The sequence below is a fragment of the Pelophylax lessonae genome (genome assembly GCF_965119305.1).
Source record: "Pelophylax lessonae genome assembly, chromosome: 10".
NCBI lineage: Eukaryota > Metazoa > Chordata > Amphibia > Anura > Ranidae > Pelophylax > Pelophylax lessonae.
In genome coordinates, this window is record NC_138777.1 from 210242640 (window position 1) to 210266287 (window position 23648).

The 23648-nt window shown below is 44.8% G+C and overlaps 1 protein-coding gene across 1 annotated transcript in view; it reads left to right on the forward strand.

Annotated features, from left to right (window-relative positions):
- The first annotated feature begins 7555 nt into the window (after nt 1–7555).
- Nucleotides 7556–23648, forward strand: part of GSE1 (Gse1 coiled-coil protein) — a 589073-nt gene continuing 572980 nt past the window's right edge. The window contains exon 1 of the mRNA XM_082270436.1: nt 7556–9242. Coding sequence (XP_082126562.1) covers nt 7590–9242 — 1653 coding nt within the window. The 5' untranslated portion in view covers nt 7556–7589. The remainder of the gene's footprint in view (nt 9243–23648) is intronic.

A 23648-nucleotide genomic window follows, 5' to 3' on the forward strand; every position in this document is an offset into this window, starting at 1 on the left:
CTTTTTTTTTATAATAGATATATATATACTCTATGAGACCTGAAGGCTGAAGCATCTGGTATGGAAATTTTGTTTCTTTGTTTTGGGACCCCTTTGACATCCATAAGGATAAGGGTCTGCTATGTATTTTTAAAGAGGACCCAACTTTTTATTTGTGGGGTTCCTGAATAATATCTGTAGCAGACATCTAAGTAAAGAGTGTGATAGAGATGAAGGGAATCCCCATCCGCTTTGTTTACAAACAGAAGGAATCAGTCGGGAGCTGTCATTGGTCAGCAATTTAATGTCAGTGTGTTATAGTAGGTTATATACACTGTATTACAAGGTGGGGGTGGGGTGGGTTACCCTCCATACTTCTCTAATCTGTTACAATGTTACTAGGGATGTAACGATATCAAAATCTGACGGTACGATACAATTTCGATATTGACCTCACGGTACGATATTTATTGCGATATTGTGGAAAAGCTCATGGTATTGTTAAATAGCTCATGATAGTGTTTGTGATGATAATAGCGAAAAAATACCGACATTTATTCTGCTTTTGCCAGTCAACAGGCAATTTATTGTTGTATTTATGGATCCATGACAACATAAAACACTGATCGCATAGTGCTTTTAAAGTGCAAGTTGTAGTCAGGAACATCAATATTCTGTATAGTAATATTTGGTTGCATAACTGATTCTTCTGTGCAATGTTCAAGTTAAGAAGCAGCTAGAACAATTGTAAACAAACAATAGGCAATTCCCTTTAAGTGCAAACAAAGATCAAGTTAAGTCAGGTTTAAATGTGCAAGGCAAATAAAGGCAGCCTTTTAAAACTGGTATTTAGGAACATAACTTAAACTTAAATAAAATAGTCAGTCAAAAAGCCTTTAAAAAAAACACTGAACTATCATTTAGCTTATGTTCACGTTTTTCATCAGAAAGATCAAAATATCTACATTGCAAGAAAAAAAAAACCAGTAAAAAAAATCCTTAAACTCTGGTCTATGTAGTTAACAATGATTTGTTCCGCAGGACTGTGTTTATTCCTCTTGCTTTTTGACGGACACCTGTCCTTTTAATATTGTAACCCAACCACGATGATATCGAGACGACCACGACGATACGATATTGCGATATCTTCGATATCGTTACATCCCTAAATGTTACCCTCCATACTTCTCTAATCTGCTACAATGTTACCCTCCATACTTCTCTAATCTGCTACAATGTTACCCTCCATACTTCTCTAATCTGCTACAATGTTACCCTCCATACTTCTCTAATCTGTTACAATGTTACCCTCCATACTTCTCTAATCTGTTACAATGTTACCCTCCATACTTCTCTAATCTGCTACAATGTTACCCTCCATACTTCTCTAATCTGTTACAATGTTACCCTCCATACTTCTCTAATCTGTTACAATGTTACCCTCCATACTTCTCTAATCTGTTACAATGTTACTCTCCATACTCCTCTAATCTGTTACAATGTTACCCTCCATACTTCTCTAATCTGCTACAATGTTACCCTCCATACTTCTCTAATCTGTTACAATGTTACCCTCCATACTTCTCTAATCTGCTACAATGTTACCCTCCATACTTCTCTAATCTGCTACAATGTTACCCTCCATACTTCTCTAATCTGTTACAATGTTACCCTCCATACTTCTCTAATCTGCTACAATGTTACCCTCCATACTTCTCTAATCTGTTACAATGTTACCCTCCATACTTCTCTAATCTGCTACAATGTTACCCTCCATACTTCTCTAATCTGTTACAATGTTACCCTCCATACTTCTCTAATCTGCTACAATGTTACCCTCCATACTTCTCTAATCTGCTACAATGTTACCCTCCATACTTCTCTAATCTGTTACAATGTTACCCTCCATACTTCTCTAATCTGTTACAATGTTACCCTCCATACTTCTCTAATCTGCTACAGTGTTACCCTCCATACTTCTCTAATCTGCTACAATGTTACACTCCATACTTCTCTAATCTGTTACAATGTTACCCTCCATACTTCTCTAATCTGTTACAATGTTACCCTCCATACTTCTCTAATCTGCTACAATGTTACCCTCCATACTTCTCTAATCTGTTACAATGTTATCCTCCATACTTCTCTAATCTGTTACAATGTTACCCTCCATACTTCTCTAATCTGCTACAATGTTACCCTCCATACTTCTCTAATCTGTTACAATGTTACCCTCCATACTTCTCTAATCTGTTACAATGTTACCCTCCATACTTCTCTAATCTGCTACAGTGTTACCCTCCATACTTCTCTAATCTGATACAATGTTACCCTACATACTTCTCTAATCTGTTACAATGTTACCCTCCATACTTCTCTAATCTGTTACAATGTTACCCTCCATACTTCTCTAATCTGTTACAATGTTACCCTCCATACTTCTCTAATCTGTTACAATGTTACCCTCCATACTTCTCTAATCTGCTACAATGTTACCCTCCATACTTCTCTAATCTGCTACAGTGTTACCCTCCATACTTCTCTAATCTGATACAATGTTACCCTCCATACTTCTCTAATCTGTTACAATGTTACCCTCCATACTTCTCTAATCTGTTACAATGTTACCCTCCATACTTCTCTAATCTGTTACAATGTTACCCTCCATACTTCTCTAATCTGATACAATGTTACCCTCCATACTTCTCTAATCTGCTACAATGTTACCCTCCATACTTCTCTAATCTGTTACAATGTTACCCTCCATACTTCTCTAATCTGGTACAATGTTACCCTCCATACTTCTCTAATCTGTTACAATGTTACCATCCATACTTCTCTAATCTGTTACAATGTTACCCTCCATACTCCTCTAATCTGTTACAATGTTACCCTCCATACTTCTCTAATCTGTTACAATGTTACCCTCCATACTTCTCTAATCTGTTACAATGTTACCCTCCATACTTCTCTAATCTGTTACAATGTTACCCTCCATACTTCTCTAATCTGTTACAATGTTACCCTCCATACTTCTCTAATCTGTTACAATGTTACCCTTCATACTTCTCTAATCTGTTACAATGTTACCCTCCATACTCCTCTAATCTGTTACAATGTTACCCTCCATACTTCTCTAATCTGGTACAATGTTACCCTCCATACTTCTCTAATCTGTTACAATGTTACCCTCCATACTTCTCCAATCTGATACAATGTTACCCTCCATACTTCTCTAATCTGTTACAATGTTACCCTCCATACTTCTCTAATCTGGTACAATGTTACCCTCCATACTTCTCTAATCTGTTACAATGTTACCCTCCATACTTCTCTAATCTGCTACAATGTTACCCTCCATACTTCTCTAATCTGTTACAATGTTACCCTCCATACTTCTTTAATCTGTTACAATGTTACCCTCCATACTTCTCTAATCTGATACAATGTTACCCTCCATACTTCTCTAATCTGTTACAATGTTACCCTCCATACTTCTCTAATCTGTTACAATGTTACCCTCCATACTTCTCTAATCTGTTACAATGTTACCCTCCATACTTCTCTAATCTGATACAATGTTACCCTCCATACTTCTCTAATCTGCTACAATGTTACCCTCCATACTTCTCTAATCTGTTACAATGTTACCCTCCATACTTCTCTAATCTGGTACAATGTTACCCTCCATACTTCTCTAATCTGTTACAATGTTACCATCCATACTTCTCTAATCTGTTACAATGTTACCCTCCATACTCCTCTAATCTGTTACAATGTTACCCTCCATACTTCTCTAATCTGTTACAATGTTACCCTCCATACTTCTCTAATCTGTTACAATGTTACCCTCCATACTTCTCTAATCTGTTACAATGTTACCCTCCATACTTCTCTAATCTGTTACAATGTTACCCTCCATACTTCTCTAATCTGTTACAATGTTACCCTTCATACTTCTCTAATCTGTTACAATGTTACCCTCCATACTTCTCCAATCTGATACAATGTTACCCTCCATACTTCTCTAATCTGTTACAATGTTACCCTCCATACTTCTCTAATCTGGTACAATGTTACCCTCCATACTTCTCTAATCTGTTACAATGTTACCCTCCATACTTCTTTAATCTGTTACAATGTTACCCTCCATACTTCTCTAATCTGGTACAATGTTACCCTCCATACTTCTCTAATCTGGTACAATGTTACCCTCCATACTTCTCTAATCTGTTACAATGTTACCCTCCATACTTCTCTAATCTGATACAATGTTACCCTCCATACTTCTCTAATCTGATACAATGTTACCCTCCATACTTCTCTAATCTGTTACAATGTTACCCTCCATACTTCTCTAATCTGATACAATGTTACCCTCCATACTTCTCTAATCTGTTACAATGTTACCCTCCATACTTCTCTAATCTGGTACAATGTTACCCTCCATACTTCTCTAATCTGGTACAATGTTACCCTCCATACTTCTCTAATCTGTTACAATGTTACCCTCCATACTTCTCTAATCTGATACAATGTTACCCTCCATACTTCTCTAATCTGATACAATGTTACCCTCCATACTTCTCTAATCTGTTACAATGTTACCCTCCATACTTCTCTAATCTGATACAATGTTACCCTCCATACTTCTCTAATCTGATACAATGTTACCCTCCATACTTCTCTAATCTGTTACAATGTTACCCTCCATACTTCTCTAATCTGATACAATGTTACCCTTCATACTTCTCTAATCTGTTACAATGTTACCCTCCATACTTCTCTAATCTGTTACAATGTTACCCTCCATACTCCTCTAATCTGTTACAATGTTACCCTCCATACTTCTCTAATCTGTTACAATGTTACCCTCCATACTTCTCTAATCTGTTACAATGTTACCCTCCATACTTCTCTAATCTGCTACAATGTTACTCTCCATACTTCTCTAATCTGTTACAATGTTACCCTCCATACTTCTCTAATCTGTTACAATGTTACCCTCCATACTTCTCTAATCTGATACAATGTTACCCTCCATACTCCTCTAATCTGTTACAATGTTACCCTCCATACTTCTCTAATCTGTTACAATGTTACCCTCCATACTTCTCTAATCTGTTACAATGTTACCCTCCATACTTCTCTAATCTGTTACAATGTTACCCTTCATACTTCTCTAATCTGATACAATGTTACCCCCCATACTTCTCTAATCTGTTACAATGTTACCCTCCATACTTCTCTAATCTGTTACAATGTTACCCTCCATACTTCTCTAATCTGTTACAATGTTACCCTTCATACTTCTCTAATCTGTTACAATGTTACCCTCCATACTTCTCTAATCTGTTACAATGTTACCCTCCATACTTCTCGAATCTGTTACAATGTTACCCTCCATACTTCTCTAATCTGTTACAATGTTACCCTCCATACTTCTCTAATCTGTTACAATGTTACCCTCCATACTTCTCTAATCTGTTACAATGTTACCCTCCATACTTCTCTAATCTGCTACAGTGTTACCCTCCATACTTCTCTAATCTGATACAATGTTACCCTCCATACTTCTCTAATCTGTTACAATGTTACCCTCCATACTTCTCTAATCTGATACAATGTTACCCTCCATACTTCTCTAATCTGCTACAGTGTTACCCTCCATACTTCTCTAATCTGATACAATGTTACCCTCCATACTTCTCTAATCTGATACAATGTTACCCTCCATACTTCTCTAATCTGATACAATGTTACCCTCCATACTTCTCTAATCTGTTACAATGTTACCCTCCATACTTCTCTAATCTGTTACAATGTTACCCTCCATACTTCTCTAATCTGTTACAATGTTACCCTCCATACTTCTCTAATCTGTTACAATGTTACCCTCCCTACTTCTCTAATCTGATACAATGTTACCCTCCATACTTCTCTAATCTGTTACAATGTTACCCTCCATACTTCTCTAATCTGTTACAATGTTACCCTCCATACTTCTCTAATCTGTTACAATGTTACCCTCCATACTTCTCTAATCTGTTACAATGTTACCCTCCATACTTCTCTAATCTGTTACACTGTTACCCTCCATACTCCTCTAATCTGTTACAATGTTACCCTCCATACTTCTCTAATCTGTTACAATGTTACCCTCCATACTTCTCTAATCTGTTACAATGTTACCCTTCATACTTCTCTAATCTGTTACAATGTTACCCTCCATACTTCTCTAATCTGATACAATGTTACCCTCCATACTTCTCTAATCTGATACAATGTTACCCTCCATACTTCTCTAATCTGCTACAGTGTTACCCTCCATACTTCTCTAATCTGATACAATGTTACCCTCCATACTTCTCTAATCTGCTACAGTGTTACCCTCCATACTTCTCTAATCTGTTACAATGTTACCCCTCATACTTCTCTAATCTGTTACAATGTTACCCTCCATACTTCTCTAATCTGTTACAATGTTACCCTCCATACTTCTCTAATCTGTTACAATGTTACCCTCCATACTTCTCTAATCTGCTACAATGTTACCCTCCATACTTCTCTAATCTGTTACAATGTTACCCCCCATACTTCTCTAATCTGTTACAATGTTACCCTCCATACTTCTCTAATCTGTTACAATGTTACCCTCCATACTTCTCTAATCTGTTACAATGTTACCCTCCATACTTCTCTAATCTGATACAATGTTACCCTCCATACTTCTCTAATCTGATACAATGTTACCCTCCATACTTCTCTAATCTGCTACAGTGTTACCCTCCATACTTCTCTAATCTGATACAATGTTACCCTCCATACTTCTCTAATCTGCTACAGTGTTACCCTCCATACTTCTCTAATCTGTTACAATGTTACCCCTCATACTTCTCTAATCTGTTACAATGTTACCCTCCATACTTCTCTAATCTGTTACAATGTTACCCTCCATACTTCTCTAATCTGTTACAATGTTACCCTCCATACTTCTCTAATCTGCTACAATGTTACCCTCCATACTTCTCTAATCTGTTACAATGTTACCCCCCATACTTCTCTAATCTGTTACAATGTTACCCTCCATACTTCTCTAATCTGTTACAATGTTACCCTCCATACTTCTCGAATCTGTTACAATGTTACCCTCCATACTTCTCGAATCTGTTACAATGTTACCCTCCATACTTCTCTAATCTGTTACAATGTTACCCTCCATACTTCTCTAATCTGATACAATGTTACCCTCCATACTTCTCTAATCTGTTACAATGTTACCCTCCATACTTCTCTTGTTGCTCTTCATCCTGTCCTAATACTGAAATTGTTGCAGTAATAATTTGGTGACAATGTCGCTTTAGTGACAAATATTGCCCGGTCCCGGTGACAATGTTGCTGTAATAATCCGGTGCCGGCGTTCCTCGGGTCGGGTCCTCTGGGTCCGGTGCTCGTGCTGCCCGGTTGCAGTCCCCGTGTCCCCCCCACCCCGGGGCAGTGAAGGGGTTACAGCGGGCGGCCATGTGCTCTGCCAGGGGGCGTCTCCCAGCCGGAGCTCCCAGCACACAGCGCCCCACAGTGGGCGGGTCCGCAGAAAGTTTGGGCGCAGGATGAGTGACCCGGCGGGCGCCCCGATGTCCCGCAAGCAGCGTCTGATGGCGGCGGTGGAGGAGGAGGAGGACTGTGCGCCCGGATCGGGTGTCGTTTACTGCTTCATCTGCGGCGGAGGGGTGCCCCGCGGGCGGGAGGTCCGGCTGTCGGTGCGATGCCCGGCCCGGGACGGGTGTCCGTTCTTCCCATTCCTCCAGCAGCAGGAGCCCGCACCCGGCGCCGACCCGGTGAGCCCCGGCGGGTGTGCCCGGGTGTGCCAGGTGTGCCAGCGCTTCCTGGGCGCTCAGTGGGACGCGTTTGAACGCAGCCGGACCCCGCTGGAGAAGCGCATGTATTGGCTGAAGAGGCCGTACCAGTGCGGGGAGGGGGGTGCCCGATCACACCCGAGAGACTGGAACCCCCACTATGACTCGGATTTATCTGATTTATCAGATCACCCATTGAGTGAGCCTGAGGAGGGCCCCCCCCACTGGACACCCCCCCGCCCCCCGGAGAACGGGCACCCCACTATTTGCTACATTTGCGGCGGGCACGGTGCCCCCCATACCATCCACGTACAGAAGCAGGAGAACTCCCCCGAGACGCCCTTTTTCCCGTTCCTTTGGCTGCACGCCCCGCCGCCGGGGGCTCAACCCATCAGCGCCGGCGGCAGCGCCCGAGCGTGCGCCAACTGCTTCTCTTCCCTCATGCAGCAGTGGCACAGCTTCGACATGGCCAACGTCCCTATCCTGCAGCGGCTCTATGTGGTGCCCCTCCAAGGCGGGGACGAGAAGGGGGCGGTGCCGCGACCCGGCGACCCCCAGGGCAAAGGGGTCTGCTACCTGTGCGGAGAGGACTGCGCCAACCAGGGCAAGACGGTGCGCTCCAGGATCGCCAATGGCAACGCCAAGTCCACCATGCACTTCCCCTTCATCGCCCAGATGCCTTGCCCGCCCGGCGCCAGAGGAATGACCCAGCAGGGGGAGGTGCTGAGCTGCCGCAAGTGCCACGGGGTGTTAGAGGACATCTGGGCAATCTACCGGGCGTCACAAAACGAGGAGCTCATCGACTCCGTGCAGAGTTTCCTCGGCCGCTACCACCAGGTGTTCACCGCCGCTGTACCCAGTCCTAGCCGGAAAGTGCTCAACGCCCACCCAGCGCCCACCGCCATCTGTTACGTGTGTGGCGCAGAGCTGGGCCCCGGGGCCGAGTATCAACTGAGCATCAACCCGCCCAGCAGGTATGCCGATAAGGAGCCCTTCTTCCCCTTCCTCACCGTCTACCCTCCGGCACCCATGGCCAAACCTCCCGACTCTACGGGCCTGGTGTCCACCTGTGGCCTCTGCTACCACGACCTCCTGGGCCAATGGTTCCAGCAGGAGATGAGGAAGCAGCAGCCCAACAGTCCCTGGTCCCGGCAGTACCAGGTGGAGACCTTCGTCTGCTTCTTCTGCCGCACCGAGAAGAAAAGGTTGCTGGGACTGAAGACCGTCCAGCTCGCCAGGTTGCCCGTCTTCCTTCTGGCACCGAGAGGCGCCAACAGCTTGTTTGTGGACGATGGGAAGCAGCTGCTTATTGGAGCTTGTACAGAGTGCCGACCCTTGGCCATGGTGGGCTTGACTACGGCACAGAGTGGATCCAGCTTATCGTCTTCACCGGCCGCCAGCCAAACAGTGAGTAACACCTGATGACTGTTTCTATGTTCTGTGCCCAACTGTCCAGAGGGTGCCCAGAGGATCTGGTAAAGGTTAGATTTGGCATCATTGGGGTTGGACAAATTGAGGACATCGGTTATCAAACCCAACCAACAATAATCTCTCCGTAACAATCAGGTTTCCTTCCAGCCAACAGCCGCCATTTCTTTTAGTCTACCAATCTGGTCCCATATGTGCCAGGGATGTGACCGGTCCTTGTGGCACTTGGGGTCACGAAGGAGCTAAAGGACATCTAAAGCTCCATTTTTTTAAAATGTAATTTTAGATGGAGCGTGGAACCTTTAAAGGTCCTGCCCTTTCCATTGGACCTGGTGACCTTTGAAAGTGATGGGAAGTCCGGTTGTCACCATACCAGGAAATTCTCCAGTAGCACCTGTTCTGGTAACAACAAGATGTTTTTCACACTTTAGGGAGATTTCCTCTGACTTCCTGTTGTGTCTCCTGAGCAGGAAGTGAAGAGAAATCCCAAGACAGAAAGGGGTTGATTAACTAAAAAAGTGCAAAATCCGGTGCAGCTCTGCATAGAAACCAATCAGCTTCCAGGTTTTATTGTCAAAGCTTAATTGAACAAGCTGAAGTTAGAAGCTGATTGGCTACCATGCAGAGCTGCACCAGATTTTTCACTCTCCAGTTTTAGTAAATCAACTCCAAACAGCAAAAAAAAAAAAGAATCTGAAGGGAGTTGTCCAAAAAAATTGGATATACTTTAAATTAGAGCTAAACATTTTTTTTTTTTTACATTTTGGATGGAGCAAAGGAGGGTTATAACCTTTGCCAGGTTTTATTGCCATCTGTGTCCCACTGGGGAAATTTCCCTTAATTTCCTGTTTTATAAGCCAAAACAGGAGGTGAAGAGAAATCCCTCCAAAGTGAGGGAATCCCTGGTTGTCACCAGAACTAATGTCCCCATTGGAGGATTTCCCTCTGTTCCTGTTCTGGCGACAACCCAGAATCTGGGATTTTCTTTCACTTTCACTCTGTGATAATGGTCACCAGGACAAATAGAGAGGGTGACTCTGCCTAATGGGGACACAGACAGCTCATCTGCCTGTCTATGGGGGAGATCCGGCTCCTTGGTGGAAATGGCCTCTGAAATCACTTTGTCCAACCCCGGGGAATGATGGAGGAGGTTTTGTTTATTGCTCATATGTAAATGTTTTTAAAAAAATGCATTCAGGACTTGTAATAGTAAATATCATTGTGTAGACTGAATGGTCCATGACAGCGGTCTTCACACTACAGCCTGCGGGCCACATCCGACTCGCAACAAGATCTGATTTAGCCCGCAGCTCCGGTCAGCAGTGACCATGTAGCCAAATTATGCAGAGATTGAGGATTAAGGTCAGAAGAGGCTGCCTATTATCTCTGCTTCAATACCCCCCAACTCTCACCTGGACTGTGTAAGGGGGGACTATGATGGGGATCCTGATAAAGAGGGGGTCTGATGGGGACCCTGATAAAGGGGGGGGGTCTGATGGGGACCCTGATATAGGGGGGACTCTGATGGGGACCCTGGTGTAAGGGGGGCTCTGATTTAGGAACACTAATGGAGAGGGGTAAGGGGGGTCCATGTTGAGGATCCTGATGTAAGAAGGACTATGATGGGGATCCTGATGTTGGGGGGGGAGGGGGTCTAATGGGGACCATGATATTGGGGGGGACTCTGATGGGGACTCTGATGTAAGGGGGACTCTGGTTTAGGAACACCAATGGAGAGGGGTACTGAGGGTCTATGTTGGGGCTCCTGATGTAAGGAGGACTTTGATGGGGATCCTGATGTGGGGGTCTAATGGGGACCCTGATGTAGGGGGACTCTGATTTAGGAACACTAATAGAGAGGGGTAAGGGGGGTCTATGTTGGGGATCCTGACGTAAGGGGGACTCTGATTTAGGACCACTAATGGAAAGGGGTAAGGGGGGTCTATGTTGGGGATCCTGACGTAAGGGGGACTCTGATTTAGGACCACTAATGGAAAGGGGTAAGGGGGGTCTCTGTTGGGGATCCTGACGTAAGGAGGACTCTGATTTAGGAACACTAATAGAGAGGGGTAAGGGGGGTCTATGTTGGGGATCCTGATGTAAGGAGGACTTTGATGGGGACCCTGATGTAGGGGGACTCTGATTTAGGAACACTAATAGAGAGGGGTAAGGAGGGTCTGTGTTGGGGATCCTGACGTAAGGAGGACTCTGATTTAGGAACACCAATAGAGAGGGGTAAGGAGGGTCTATGTTGGGGCTCCTGATGTAAGGAGGACTTTGATGGGGATCCTGATGTGGGGGGGGGGATCTAATGGGGACCCTGACGTAAGGAGGACTCTGATTTAGGAACACAAATGGAGAGGGGTAAGGGGGGGTCTATGTTGGGGATCCTGATGTAAGGGGGTCTATGATGGGGATCCTGATGTAAGGGGGTCTATGATGGGGATCCTGATGTAAGGGGCGTCTCTAATGGAGACACTAATGTAAGTTGGTCTATGATGGGGACTCTGATGTTAGGAGGGATCTGCTGGGGACCCTGATGTTAGGGGCGACTCTAATGGGGACACTGATGTAAGGGAGACTATTATGCTCCATTCACACTTGTACGACTCCAAAGTTGCGCTGACTTTGGATGGGTGCGACTTTGATACGACTTGTGACAACGGGTGCGACTTTGATACGACAGTGATAACGGACAACTGTTGCTCTGTATAAGATTCAGGTACGACTTTCATGCAACTTTTGGGGGTTCACATTGAAGTCGATGGCTCTCAAGTTGCATGAAAGTCGGACCAAAGTAGTGAACGATCTACTTTGAAGTCGCTGCAACTTTAAGTCGCACATATATGAATGGTAATCATTGGAAAACATGGGGAATGACTTGTCATGATACTTTGATGTCCAAAGTTGCGTGATAAGTCACACAAGTGTGAATGGAACCTAATGGAGACTGATGTAAGAGGGTTTATGATGGGGACTCTGATTTTAGGGGGCTCCCATAGGGGACCCTGATGTAAGGAGGACACTGATTTAAGGAGAATGCCAATGAAGAGAGGGAAGGGAGTCTATGAATAATATAATTATTATTATTATTATGCAGGATTTATATAACGCTGACAGTTTACGCAGCGCTTTACAACTTGATGGAAACTCTGATGGGGACCCTGATGTGGGGGGGGGGACTCTAATGGGGACCCTGATGTAAGGGAACTCTAATGGGGGCACTGTTGTAAGGGGGACTCTGATGGTAAGAGGAATGCTAATAGGGACACTGATATAAGGGGGTCTCTAATTAGGTCAGTGATATGAGAGGGACTGTGATGGGGACCCTGGTGTTAGGAGGGATTTGATGGGGACCCTGATGTAAGGGGAACTCTAATGGGGACCCTGTTGGAAGTAGGACCCTGATGTAAGGGGAACGCTAATGGGGACCCTGCTATAAGGGGGAATCAAGTTAGGTTAGCGATGTAAGAGGGACTATTATGGGGACCCTGGTGTTAGGGGGGATTTGATGGGGACCCTGATGTAAGGGGAGCTCTAATGGGGACCCTGTTGGAAGTGGGACTCTGATGTAAGGGGAACACTAATGGGGATGCTGTTATAAGTGGGACTCTAATGGGGACACTGATATAAGAGGGACTCTAATGGGGACACTGATATAAGGGGGACTTTAATTAGGTCAGTGATATGAGAGGGACTGTGATGGGGACCCTGGTGTTAGGAGGGATTTGATGGGGACCCTGATGTAAGGAGAACTCTAATGGGGACCCTGTTGGAAGTGGGACTCTGATGTAAGGGGAACACTAATGGGGATGCTGTTATAAGTGGGACTCTAATGGGGACACTGATATAAGAGGGACTCTAATGGGGACACTGATATAAGGGGGACTCTAATGGGGACACTGATATAAGGAGGACTCTAGTGGGGACACTGATATAAGGGGGACTCTAATGGGGACACTGATATAAGGGGGACTCTAATGGGGACACTGATATAAGGAGGACTCTAATGGGGACACTGATATAAGGGGGACTCTAATGGGGACACTGATATAAGGAGGACTCTAATGGGGACACTGATATAAGGGGGACTCTAATGGGGACACCGATATAAGGGGGACTCTAATTAGGTCAGTGATGTAAGGGGGGACTCTAATGGGGATTCTGATGTAATAGGGTCTCTGATGGGGATTCTGATGTAAAGGGGACTCTGTTGGGGACCCTGATGTAAGGGGGGGACTGTATCGTAAAGGGATTTTTTGTTTTGGCCCGTGAACATTTGTACAATATATAAAGTGGCCCTCATACTTCAAAAGTATGGAGATCCCGGCTTTATATGGAAATAGATGGCATCTTTTGGTCTTGCATTCCTCCAGAAGCCGGGGAACTACAAGTCCCAACATGTACTGCCAGCCAGAGACTCGCAGCTCCCCAGCAACTGGATGGTGCAGACATCTAAACCTAAACTATAAAGTCAGAGCCAAGTCCAAACCATCAGCTTTGAAGGCCCTGGCAGCAGTTTGTCTGGGCCCGGTGGTGTGCCCCGTGGTGTGCCCGGTGGTGTGCCCCGGTGGTGTGCTCCGGTGGTGTGCCCTGGTGGTGTGCCCGGTGGTGTGCCCCGGTGGTGTGTCGGGTGGTGTGCCCGGTGGTGTGCCCCGGTGGTGTGCCGGGTGGTGTGCCCGGTGGTGTGCCCCGGTGGTGTGCTCCGGTGGTGTGCTCCGGTGGTGTGCCCTGGTGGTGTGCCCCGGTGGTGTGCTCCGGTGGTGTGCCCTGGTGGTGTGCTCCGGTGGTGTGCCCTGGTGGTGTGCCCCGGTGGTGTGCCCCGGTGGTGTGCCGGGTGGTGTGCCCTGGTGGTGTGCCTGGTGGTGTGCCCGGTGGTGTGCCCCGGTGGTGTGCCCGGTGCTGGCTGGGCGGCAGGCATCCTGTTTTGGAATGCAGCACAAATTCCAGAAGTGCTTCCTAAGGATTTCCCTGCTTCTTTGAAGATTGACAGCTCCGGGGTCACATGACCCGCTGAGGAAGCCTCACTGCTGAATTGGAGGGTTAGTGACACTTTTGTCTCCTGTGAAATTAGTGAGGGGGGTAAGAGTGCGTGTAAGAACATCTCTCTGATAGAAGTGGCGCAGGGTAGCTGGTGCCAAACTGTCCCGAGGCCGCGCAGCCTGTCAATAATTCAGCAGTTGTCTCACCGGTGAGGAGAGAAAGAGCGGCCTGTGTGTCGCTCAAGATTGGCACAAGGCAAATATTCCTTGGGGGGTTCATTAAACTCTTAAGCCTAATGTGCAGAGTGTGTGGGAAGGTGGCACAGTCGGTGCCGGGCAATTTTTCCCATCGTTGACAAATAATAGCGTTCCTAGATGGTGCAAAATTGTTACACACTTACCAAATTTAGTTGTCTGTGTTTATGGCTGCTGTGTGTTCATTGAGGATGTGAAGGAACTTACATGGGGGAAATATATTTAGGGCTGTTGACGAACAGGCAGATATCCAATGGTGAGTAGTCAGATATTCAATCGTTCCTCTGGTGGTGAAGGGCAGATATCTGATCGTTCCTCTGATGGTGAAGGGCAGATATCTGATCGTTCCTCTGATGGTGAAGGGCAGATATCTGATTGTTCCTCTGATGGTGAAGGGCAGATATCTGATTGTTCCTCTGATGGTGAAGGGCAGATATCCGATCGTTCCTCTGATGGTGAAGGGCAGATATCCGATCGTTCCTCTAATGGTAAAGGACAGATATCGGATCGTTCCTGTGATGGTGAAGGGCAGATATCTGATTGTTCCTCTGATGGTAAAAAGGAAATATCTGTTCGTTCCTCTGATGGTGAAGGGCAGATATCTGATTGTTCCTCTGATGGTGAAGGGCAGATATCTGATCGTTCCTCTGATGGTGAAGGGCAGATATCTGATCTTTCCTCTGATGGTGAAGGGCAGATATCTGATCTTTCCTCTGATGGTGAAGGGCAGATATCTGATCTTTCCTCTGATGGTGAAGGGCAAATATCTGATCGTTCCTCTGATGGTGAAGGGCAGATATCTGATCTTTCCTCTGATGGTGAAGGGCAGATATCTGATTGTTCCTCTGATGGTGAAGGGCAGATATCTGATTGTTCCTCTGATGGTGAAGGGCAGATATCTGATCGTTCCTCTGATGGTGAAGGGCAGATATCTGATCGTTCCTCTGATGGTGAAGGGCAGATATCTGATTGTTCCTCTGATGGTGAAGGGCAAATATCTGATCGTTCCTCTGATGGTGAAGGGCAGATATCTGATTGTGTTCATTGAGGATGTGAAGGAACTTACATGGGGGAAATATATTTAGGGCTGTTGACGAACAGGCAGATATCCAATGGTGAGTAGTCAGATATTCAATTGTTCCTCTGGTGGTGAAGGGCAGATATCTGATCGTTCCTCTGATGGTGAAGGGCAAATATCTGATCGTTCCTCTGATGGTGAAGGGCAGATATCTAAAAGTTCCCCTGATGGGGAAGGGCAGATATCTGATCGTTCCTCTGATGGTGAAGGGCAGATATCTGATTGTTCCTCTGATGGTGAAGGGCAGATATCTGATTGTTCCTCTGATGGTGAAGGGCAGATATCTGATCGTTCCTCTGATAGTGAAGGGCAAATATCTGATTGTTCCTCTGATGGTGAAGGGCAGATATCTGATTGTTCCTCTGATGGTGAAGGGCAGATATCTGATCGTTCCTCTGATAGTGAAGGGCAGATATCTGATTGTTCCTCTGATAGTGAAGGGCAGATATCTGATTGTTCCTCTGATAGTGAAGGGCAGATATCTGATTGTTCCTCTGATGGTGAAGGGCAGATATCTGATTGTTCCTCTGATGGTGAAGGGCAGATATCTGATCTTTCCTCTGATGGTAAAGGGCAAATATCTGATTGTTCCTCTGATGGTGAAGGACAGATATCTGATCTTTCCTCTGATGGTGAAGGACAGATATCTGATCTTTCCTCTGATGGTGAAGGGCAGATATCTGATTGTTCCCCTGATGGTGAAGGGCAGATATCTGATTGTTCCCCTGATAGTAAAGGGCAGATATCTGATCGTTCCTCTGATGGTAAAGGGCAGATATCTGATTGTTCCTCTGATGGTGAAGGGCAGATATCTGATTGTTCCCCTGATAGTAAAGGGCAGATATCTGATCGTTCCTCTGATGGTAAAGGGCAGATATCTGATTGTTCCCCTGATGGTGAAGGGCAGATATCTGATTGTTCCCCTGATAGTAAAGGGCAGATATCTGATCGTTCCTCTGATGGTAAAGGGCAGATATCTGATTGTTCCTCTGATGGTGAAGGACAGATATCTGATCTTTCCTCTGATGGTGAAGGGCAGATATCTGATTGTTCCCCTGATAGTAAAGGGCAGATATCTGATCGTTCCTCTGATGGTGAATGGCAGATATCTGATTGTTCATCTGATGGTAAAGGGCACAGATCTGATTGTTCCTCTGATGGGGAAGGGCAGGTATCTATTCATTCCTCTATTGGTGGACAGGCAAATATCTGATAGTTCCTCTGATAATGTAAGGCAGATATCCGATGGTTTCTCTGATGGCGAGTGACAGATATCTGATTGTTCTTCTGGTGATCCTGCCACGTGGGTCCTTTTTCAGGTACTTCCTGTTATAGGGTGACTATGCCCAGCCCCTGTCTCCCAGTTGTTTTCCTGTGTTGTCACCCTGTCACCTGTATCCCTCGTGGTGCCTACAAATGGTCATGCCAACACACATTGTACAGGCTGGGTCACTGTTGTCACCATCGGGAAGCCGATCTAGGGCAATGAGGTTCTGCCAACGTTGGAGTGAAGGCATGTGGACAGGAAGTGACTGAAAGAGGAAGAGGATGGAGAAGATCAGCAGCACTGAGATGGGGAAAGAATTAAAACGATACAACATAATTGTTTATTATACATAGTGCACAAATCAAACCTAATGTCATCCACTTAAGTTTCCTTATGCCTATGCAACTTCGGAAATGATGTAATGTATTTAGTTTTCCGGACGTGCGTGGTCTTTTTTCCTACAAATTCTATACTAAATACAGGAAAATCATTCATTCTGTTATCTTACTGGAAAAACTTTTGAGCTCGTCCCTTTGGATAACTTCGCATGAACTGTCGTGATTGGCTCTTGAAAGCTGTGTACTAACGATCATATTGTCGATCGATCGCTCCAAAAGCAGTATTTTTCGTCTGATTTTTTCATTGTGTGCCATTATCCCTGAGCTGTCACGGTAAATACTTTTTTTTTTTCTCTTTTTTTTTTGTGGGAAGAAATAATCTTTAGCATTCACTAAAAGGTGTCACAACCTGCCCAAGAGTTTACAGGCAGGACCCCCCCCCCTCCCTCCATGGCAATGCAATGGTGATGTAATGCAGCCGCAGTGGTTCTGCGGCTCCCAATGACGTCCCTCTCTGGGAATATACCAGCCGCCAGATGTGCTCTGCACTCCCAGCTGTCGCGGGGCTGTACTCAGAATATACAATGTTTATGTGGGATTTCCCTGCAGATACAACAGTTCTGCTGATGGAAGCTTTGGAGAGGAGGCAGAATAGAAGCCTCTCCTCTTCCCCCGCTTCATATTTCTTATTTTAGAAAAAAAAAAAAAAAAAGCAACTTCCTCTCTGATCGCGGCGCAGCTGTCGGAAAACTGAGATGTGGTTTTCTTGGTCCGGTTCCCAAAAATCTGCCTCCAGAGTCTGCGAGTGGAGCTGAGTGGGTGCCCGCTGCTGGTGTCATGTGCCAGGGCTCTCGCACCATCTGTGCCGGGCACGGCCAGTGTCTGCCGCCGCTGCCTTTTAACCTTTACGGCTCTGACTCGGCGAGAGCCTCAGCCTAGACACCTGTTTTATTCAGACCGGGTAAATCCTAGAGGCCTAGCCTAGAGTCACCAGTGCATCTAAATTAGGGGTTCCTAAACTTTTTTTTTTTTTTATTATGGACCCCAATGGGCTGCCAAATACATCCTTATACCCCCTTCACCTATAAGGTACCAGTATGGCTGTATTTGTTGACAGTAGCTTATATATGAATATCTAAGATTAATCATACGGATTTATTATATTTATTTAAAAATAAAATGACAAATCACAGATACACAAGCATCAACTAGGGGATCTTTCTCTTGTTTTTTTATGCAATCCTAGAAGGAGGTCCAATTACTGACAATTACTGGCAAAAAATTTGGGGGAGCATACCCATGTATTTCCAAAGCTGCTGCAGCTATGAACCAAAAGACATGTATATTAAAAATATGGTTTTTTAATATACTGACAATTACTGTTGATGGAGGCAAGGAGCAATATACTGAGAGTTTGGCTCCCAAACTCTCAGTATATGGCTCCTTGCCTCTATCAACATCATTTGGTTCCCATAACCCCATCATTGAAAAATATAGGCTATGTGGGACTTTAAGTGAGACACCAGCAGGGTAATGCCCAGCATCTCCATCCCTGTATCAGAAAAACTGAAGGTTGAAAGGATTAAAAGAAGTGCATGGAAACCAGCCAGCCTGCAGTCTGATGCCTCCAGTCTGCCACCAACCAAGTAGACCTGTCTCATGATGTTCTTTATTTATATCATGAGACAGGTCTACTTGGTTGGTGGCAGCTTTCAGTTTTTCTGATAACCCTATAATTTGCTTCTTCAATCCCCATAATTTAGTTCCCATACCCCCATCATTTTAGTTCCAATACCCCCATCATTTGGTTCTTATAATTCCATTATTTTAGCTCCTATACCTCCATTATTTTTTACCATACCTGTTAGCTCAATCTTATCAGGAGGCAATTTACAAGATGATATATGGCCCTTCAGTCCCAACTCTCCAACTCTCCCTGTATAGTGAATTCTCTCTCCTCTGGCCAGGAGACGTAACGACACATAGCACTCAAGCTTAGCGTAGAAACATCTAGTTTATTTCAAGTTTCTCTCACACATTTAAAGGAAATTTGGGCGGCAAAACCCCATTTAAACCTGTTACAATTCATGGGTCAACTTATCAATAGAACATATCTCACACAAAACAATAGAAGAAAAGGCCCTTGTGTTCCCTATACATCTGTGTCAATATGAGGTGTCTTGTGTCTGAAATTGTGTTTTGTGGGAGAGCCGATCCGTCTGTGTTCAGCTGTCAGATGTGTTAATGTAAGCAATTGTCAATTGTGTTTAGGTGGTGTCAGTAATTTCTATGCAAAGCCTTAACTTGTTAAGTGTCTGAATGAATGAATGAAAAGGTGTTTAACATGTCAACACCTATCAATGTCTTGTCGTCTATATGCAAAATATAGCTGTCTGATGTCCAGGGTGTATGAATGAGGTGTGTCAAATGGCTCGTTAATATCATTTGCAAGAGCCCACATTCCATCGTAGAATAGGCCCTAGCTGAAATGTAATATGAAATATAATATTTTAGTAAGGCACGTTGATACACTCTTTCAATACCCCCATCATTTTGGTTCCCATACCCCCCATCATTTATTCAAGATTCCCTTTATTTTGTTGCCTTATTTTCATCATTTTGGTTCCCATATCCCCTTCAGTTGGCTCCCACACTCCCATCATTTTAGTTCCGAAACCCCCATCATTTGGTTCTTATAGTTCCATTATTTTAGTTCCTTTAACTCTATAATTTTGGTCCCCATACCCCCATCATTTGTTTCCAATTGCCTATAGGTTGGCTCCCATTTTTTCATCATTTGGTTTAAATACACCAACATCTGGTTTCCACACCCTCAATATATGATTCCAATTCCTCCATCATTTGGTTCCAATACACCCAACATTTGGTCCCCAAACCCTCAATATATGGTCCCATACCTCCATCATTTGGTTCTGGTATCTCTATCATTTCTTTCTTATAACCATAATCCCATCATTTGGTTCCTATTCTCCCATCATCTTGGTTCCCACCCCCCCTAAAATTTGGTTCACATAACCCATTTATTTACACTTATATCATTTGCTTCTTATAGCCCCGTCATTTGGTTCCCATATCCTCATCATTTACTTCTTAAACCCCCATCACTTAGTTCCTATACCTTTAACACCAGTAGCTATGGTAAAGTGTCAAACACAGAGTGATACCTTGTGTTGCCATAATGCACAGATGAGAGCAATCTTTATGTTGTAGTGCACTGGGTTAGAATAATGTTGAAGGTCCATTTCAAGTAGGTTGTGGAGCTTTCACAGCCCATGTGAAATGAATGTGCTGCTTAACGCACACACTGGGACCCTCCTTGGAAGCAAAGAGTGTGGAGTCTTTATTTATTCCATAGATGCCTAAAGAGATGATCAAACCAAAATGGATATTTCAGCAATAGGTCGATGCCGCTGGTTTAAATTAGAGATAGACCGATTATTGGCAAAGCCGATATATTGAGGGCCGATATGCACTTTCCCCGATTTATCGGAATCGGCGAACAAGGTGACCGATATTACTGATATTTCAAGAAAGTGTTTGTACTGGAGTGATGCCTGCAGCTAGAGGCATCACCCCGGTACCGGCGTCCATAGCTGACGGTCGGCTGTCTTGTAATGACAACCGATGCGGCTGAGAAGCCTCTCAGCTGTCATTGCAAGGAGCAGGAGGGGACGTCCCCCCCCCCACTCCCGCCAACTTCTACGGCTCGCCTTAGTCTCCCGTCCCACCGGGAGACCCGGGCAACCGGCCTGCAGAGCCGCCGAAGACCCGATCAAAGCCGCATTCGGCTCTGATCAGGTCTCCATGCAAAAACCCGAAAGTGATGTCATGAGTGACATCACTTCCGGGTACTGGCGCCAGATTAAAAAAAAAGACAGCATTCAAAACAGCCAAACTTGGCATTTTCAATGCTTTTAAGTGCAGAGGAGGGGTTTGGGGTCTTTTAGATCCCCAGATCTCTCCACAAGAGTACCTGTAAAGTAAAAAAAAAAAATTATAAAACTATCGGCCCATATCGGCCGATACCGATATGCAATGGCCAAAATATCGGTACCGGCAATGATAAAACCAATATCGGTCGATCACTAGTTTAAATCAAACCCTGTCCTCCACCAGCAGGAATTTCTCACCTCAGTCTTTTGCTGTACAGTCTCACTCCTTCCGATGCATTCTGTGCAAGAGTCCCATTGGAGGACTGAAAAAAGGACCCAGCAGAGATACTAAGCTGGGAGCTTGGATGTGGAGACCTCACTTCTGGAGTCTCCAGGAGATGTAAGAAGGCCGGCAGTGACTCAGCCTGCCATTGTCCACCTCAAGACTACATTGTCAGTTTTGGGTGGACTCGAAAACCCAACTGACACCCTGAGCTGGATCGCTCAGGTCTTCTCTATATGGGTGGCACAGTGGCACAGTGGTGTAGTGGTTAGCACATTCACCTAGCAGCAAGAGGGTTGCTGGTTCGAATCCCAACCACGACACTACCTGCCTGGAGTTTGCATGTTCTCCCTGTGCCTGCGTGGGTTTCCTCCGGGTACTCCGGTTTCCTCCCACACTCCAAAGACATGCTGGTAGGTTAATTGGATCCTGTATAAAATTGGCCCTACTATGTATGTATGAATGTGAGTTAGGGACCTTAGATTGTAAGCTCCTTGAGGGCAGGGACTGATGTGAATGTGTAATGTATATGTAAAGCGCTGCGTAAATTGACAGCGCTATATAAGAACCTGAAATAATAATAATAATTATAGTGGAGAGTAATATAGGTGACGCCTTTTTTTCACTCACTTCAGGGTCAGCCTCAACTTGGCGTTGACCCCATGCTGGCTCCTGAATCAGAAATTCCCAAAGGTGACATTTCACGCCACAACGGTTTGCATCCTAGCTCCTCCCACTTTGGCATAACAGAGGGTGCTACTTTGTTGCACAGAAGTCGATTGCAAGTGGATAGAGGAATGAACAGGATCTGGGGAAGGTGTGACCCTTTAAGTGCTGAAAAAAATTGGAAGTATTTCGGTGTGTTTTATCTTACCATCTGTGGTTGGCTGGCTGGGTGGTATTTTGTTCTTTCAGCTGGGACGGCGTCCAATTCAGCTGTCACTTTGACCTGAGACTCAGAATAGCGGATGGTATGTGCCAAGGAAGGGAGGGGAAGGGGGGGGGGCACCTCTGGAGCCTGACCAATTAGGGGCCTGTCGTAGGGGATCAAGGTGAGTTTACTTTATTATATTTATTTATGAGAACGTCTGCTGCCGCTTTGGCTGAATGTAGTTCAGGGAAGAGGATCTCTGTCTGGTGGAACGCTGAACGTTGTATTACAACTGCTGAAATCCTTCAATACACCCCGACAATGAGGAAGAAACCAATATAAAGCACAGAGGAGCTTACAATCTACTAATGTCTCTTCCCCCCCCCCCACTCCCCTAATCACACACTATTATTATACTACATTTATATAGCTCCGACATATACCGCAGTGCTGTACAGAGAACAACGAGAAATTCCCATCAGCCTCTGCACCAGAGGAGCTTACACTTTAACCACTTGCCGACCGCCCACAGTATATTTACTGCGGCAGTCAGCCCCTCACATGCAAAGCGACGTAGGGCTATGTCGCTAGCCTGTGAGGCTCTAGGGGGCGAGCGTGCGCCGCAGGAGGCGCGCTCCCGCCCCCTCTCGTTCACGGACCCCCCCCCTGCGCGTGTGACCGGCGGACCCGATGTCTGCCGGCCACTCACGATCATCCGCTGCAGAGGGAGAAAGGCAGGCGGCTGATGTAAACAAAGCCGCCTATCATTCCCCCCTGTGTAAGAACAGAGATCATACGGTCCTGCTATGTAGGATAGTAGATCTCTGTTGTTACACAACAAGCCACATCCCTTCACAGTTAGAAGCACGCCCCTAGGGACACACTTAACCCTCCTTCTCCAATAAAGTTAACCCCTTCCCTGCCAGTGTCATTTTTGCAGTAACAGTGCATATTTATAGCACTGATTACTGTAGTAATGTCACTGGTACCCCCAAAAGTGTCAAAAATGTCAGTCAAGGGTCCGATCTGTCCGCCACAATGTCGCAGTCCTGCAAAAAAAAATCGCAGATCGCCACCATTACATGTTAAAAAAAAAAATGACAAAAATCTTTCCCTTAATTAGTAAACGCAATAACTTTTGCGCAAACCAATCAAAATACGCTTTTTGCAATTTTTTTTACCAAACATAGGTAGCAGAAAACAAATTGGCCTAAAATGTTAAAAAATTTAGATTTTTACATTTTTTTTTTGGGAATTTCATATAAAAAATGTGAAAAATATTGTTATTGTTTATTGTTATTTTTGCAAAATTTACGCATTTTTTGTTTATAGCGCAAAAAGTAAAAATCGCACAGGAGATCAAATACCACCAAAAGAAAGCTCTGTTTGTGGGAAAAAAAGGACGTCAATTTAGTTTA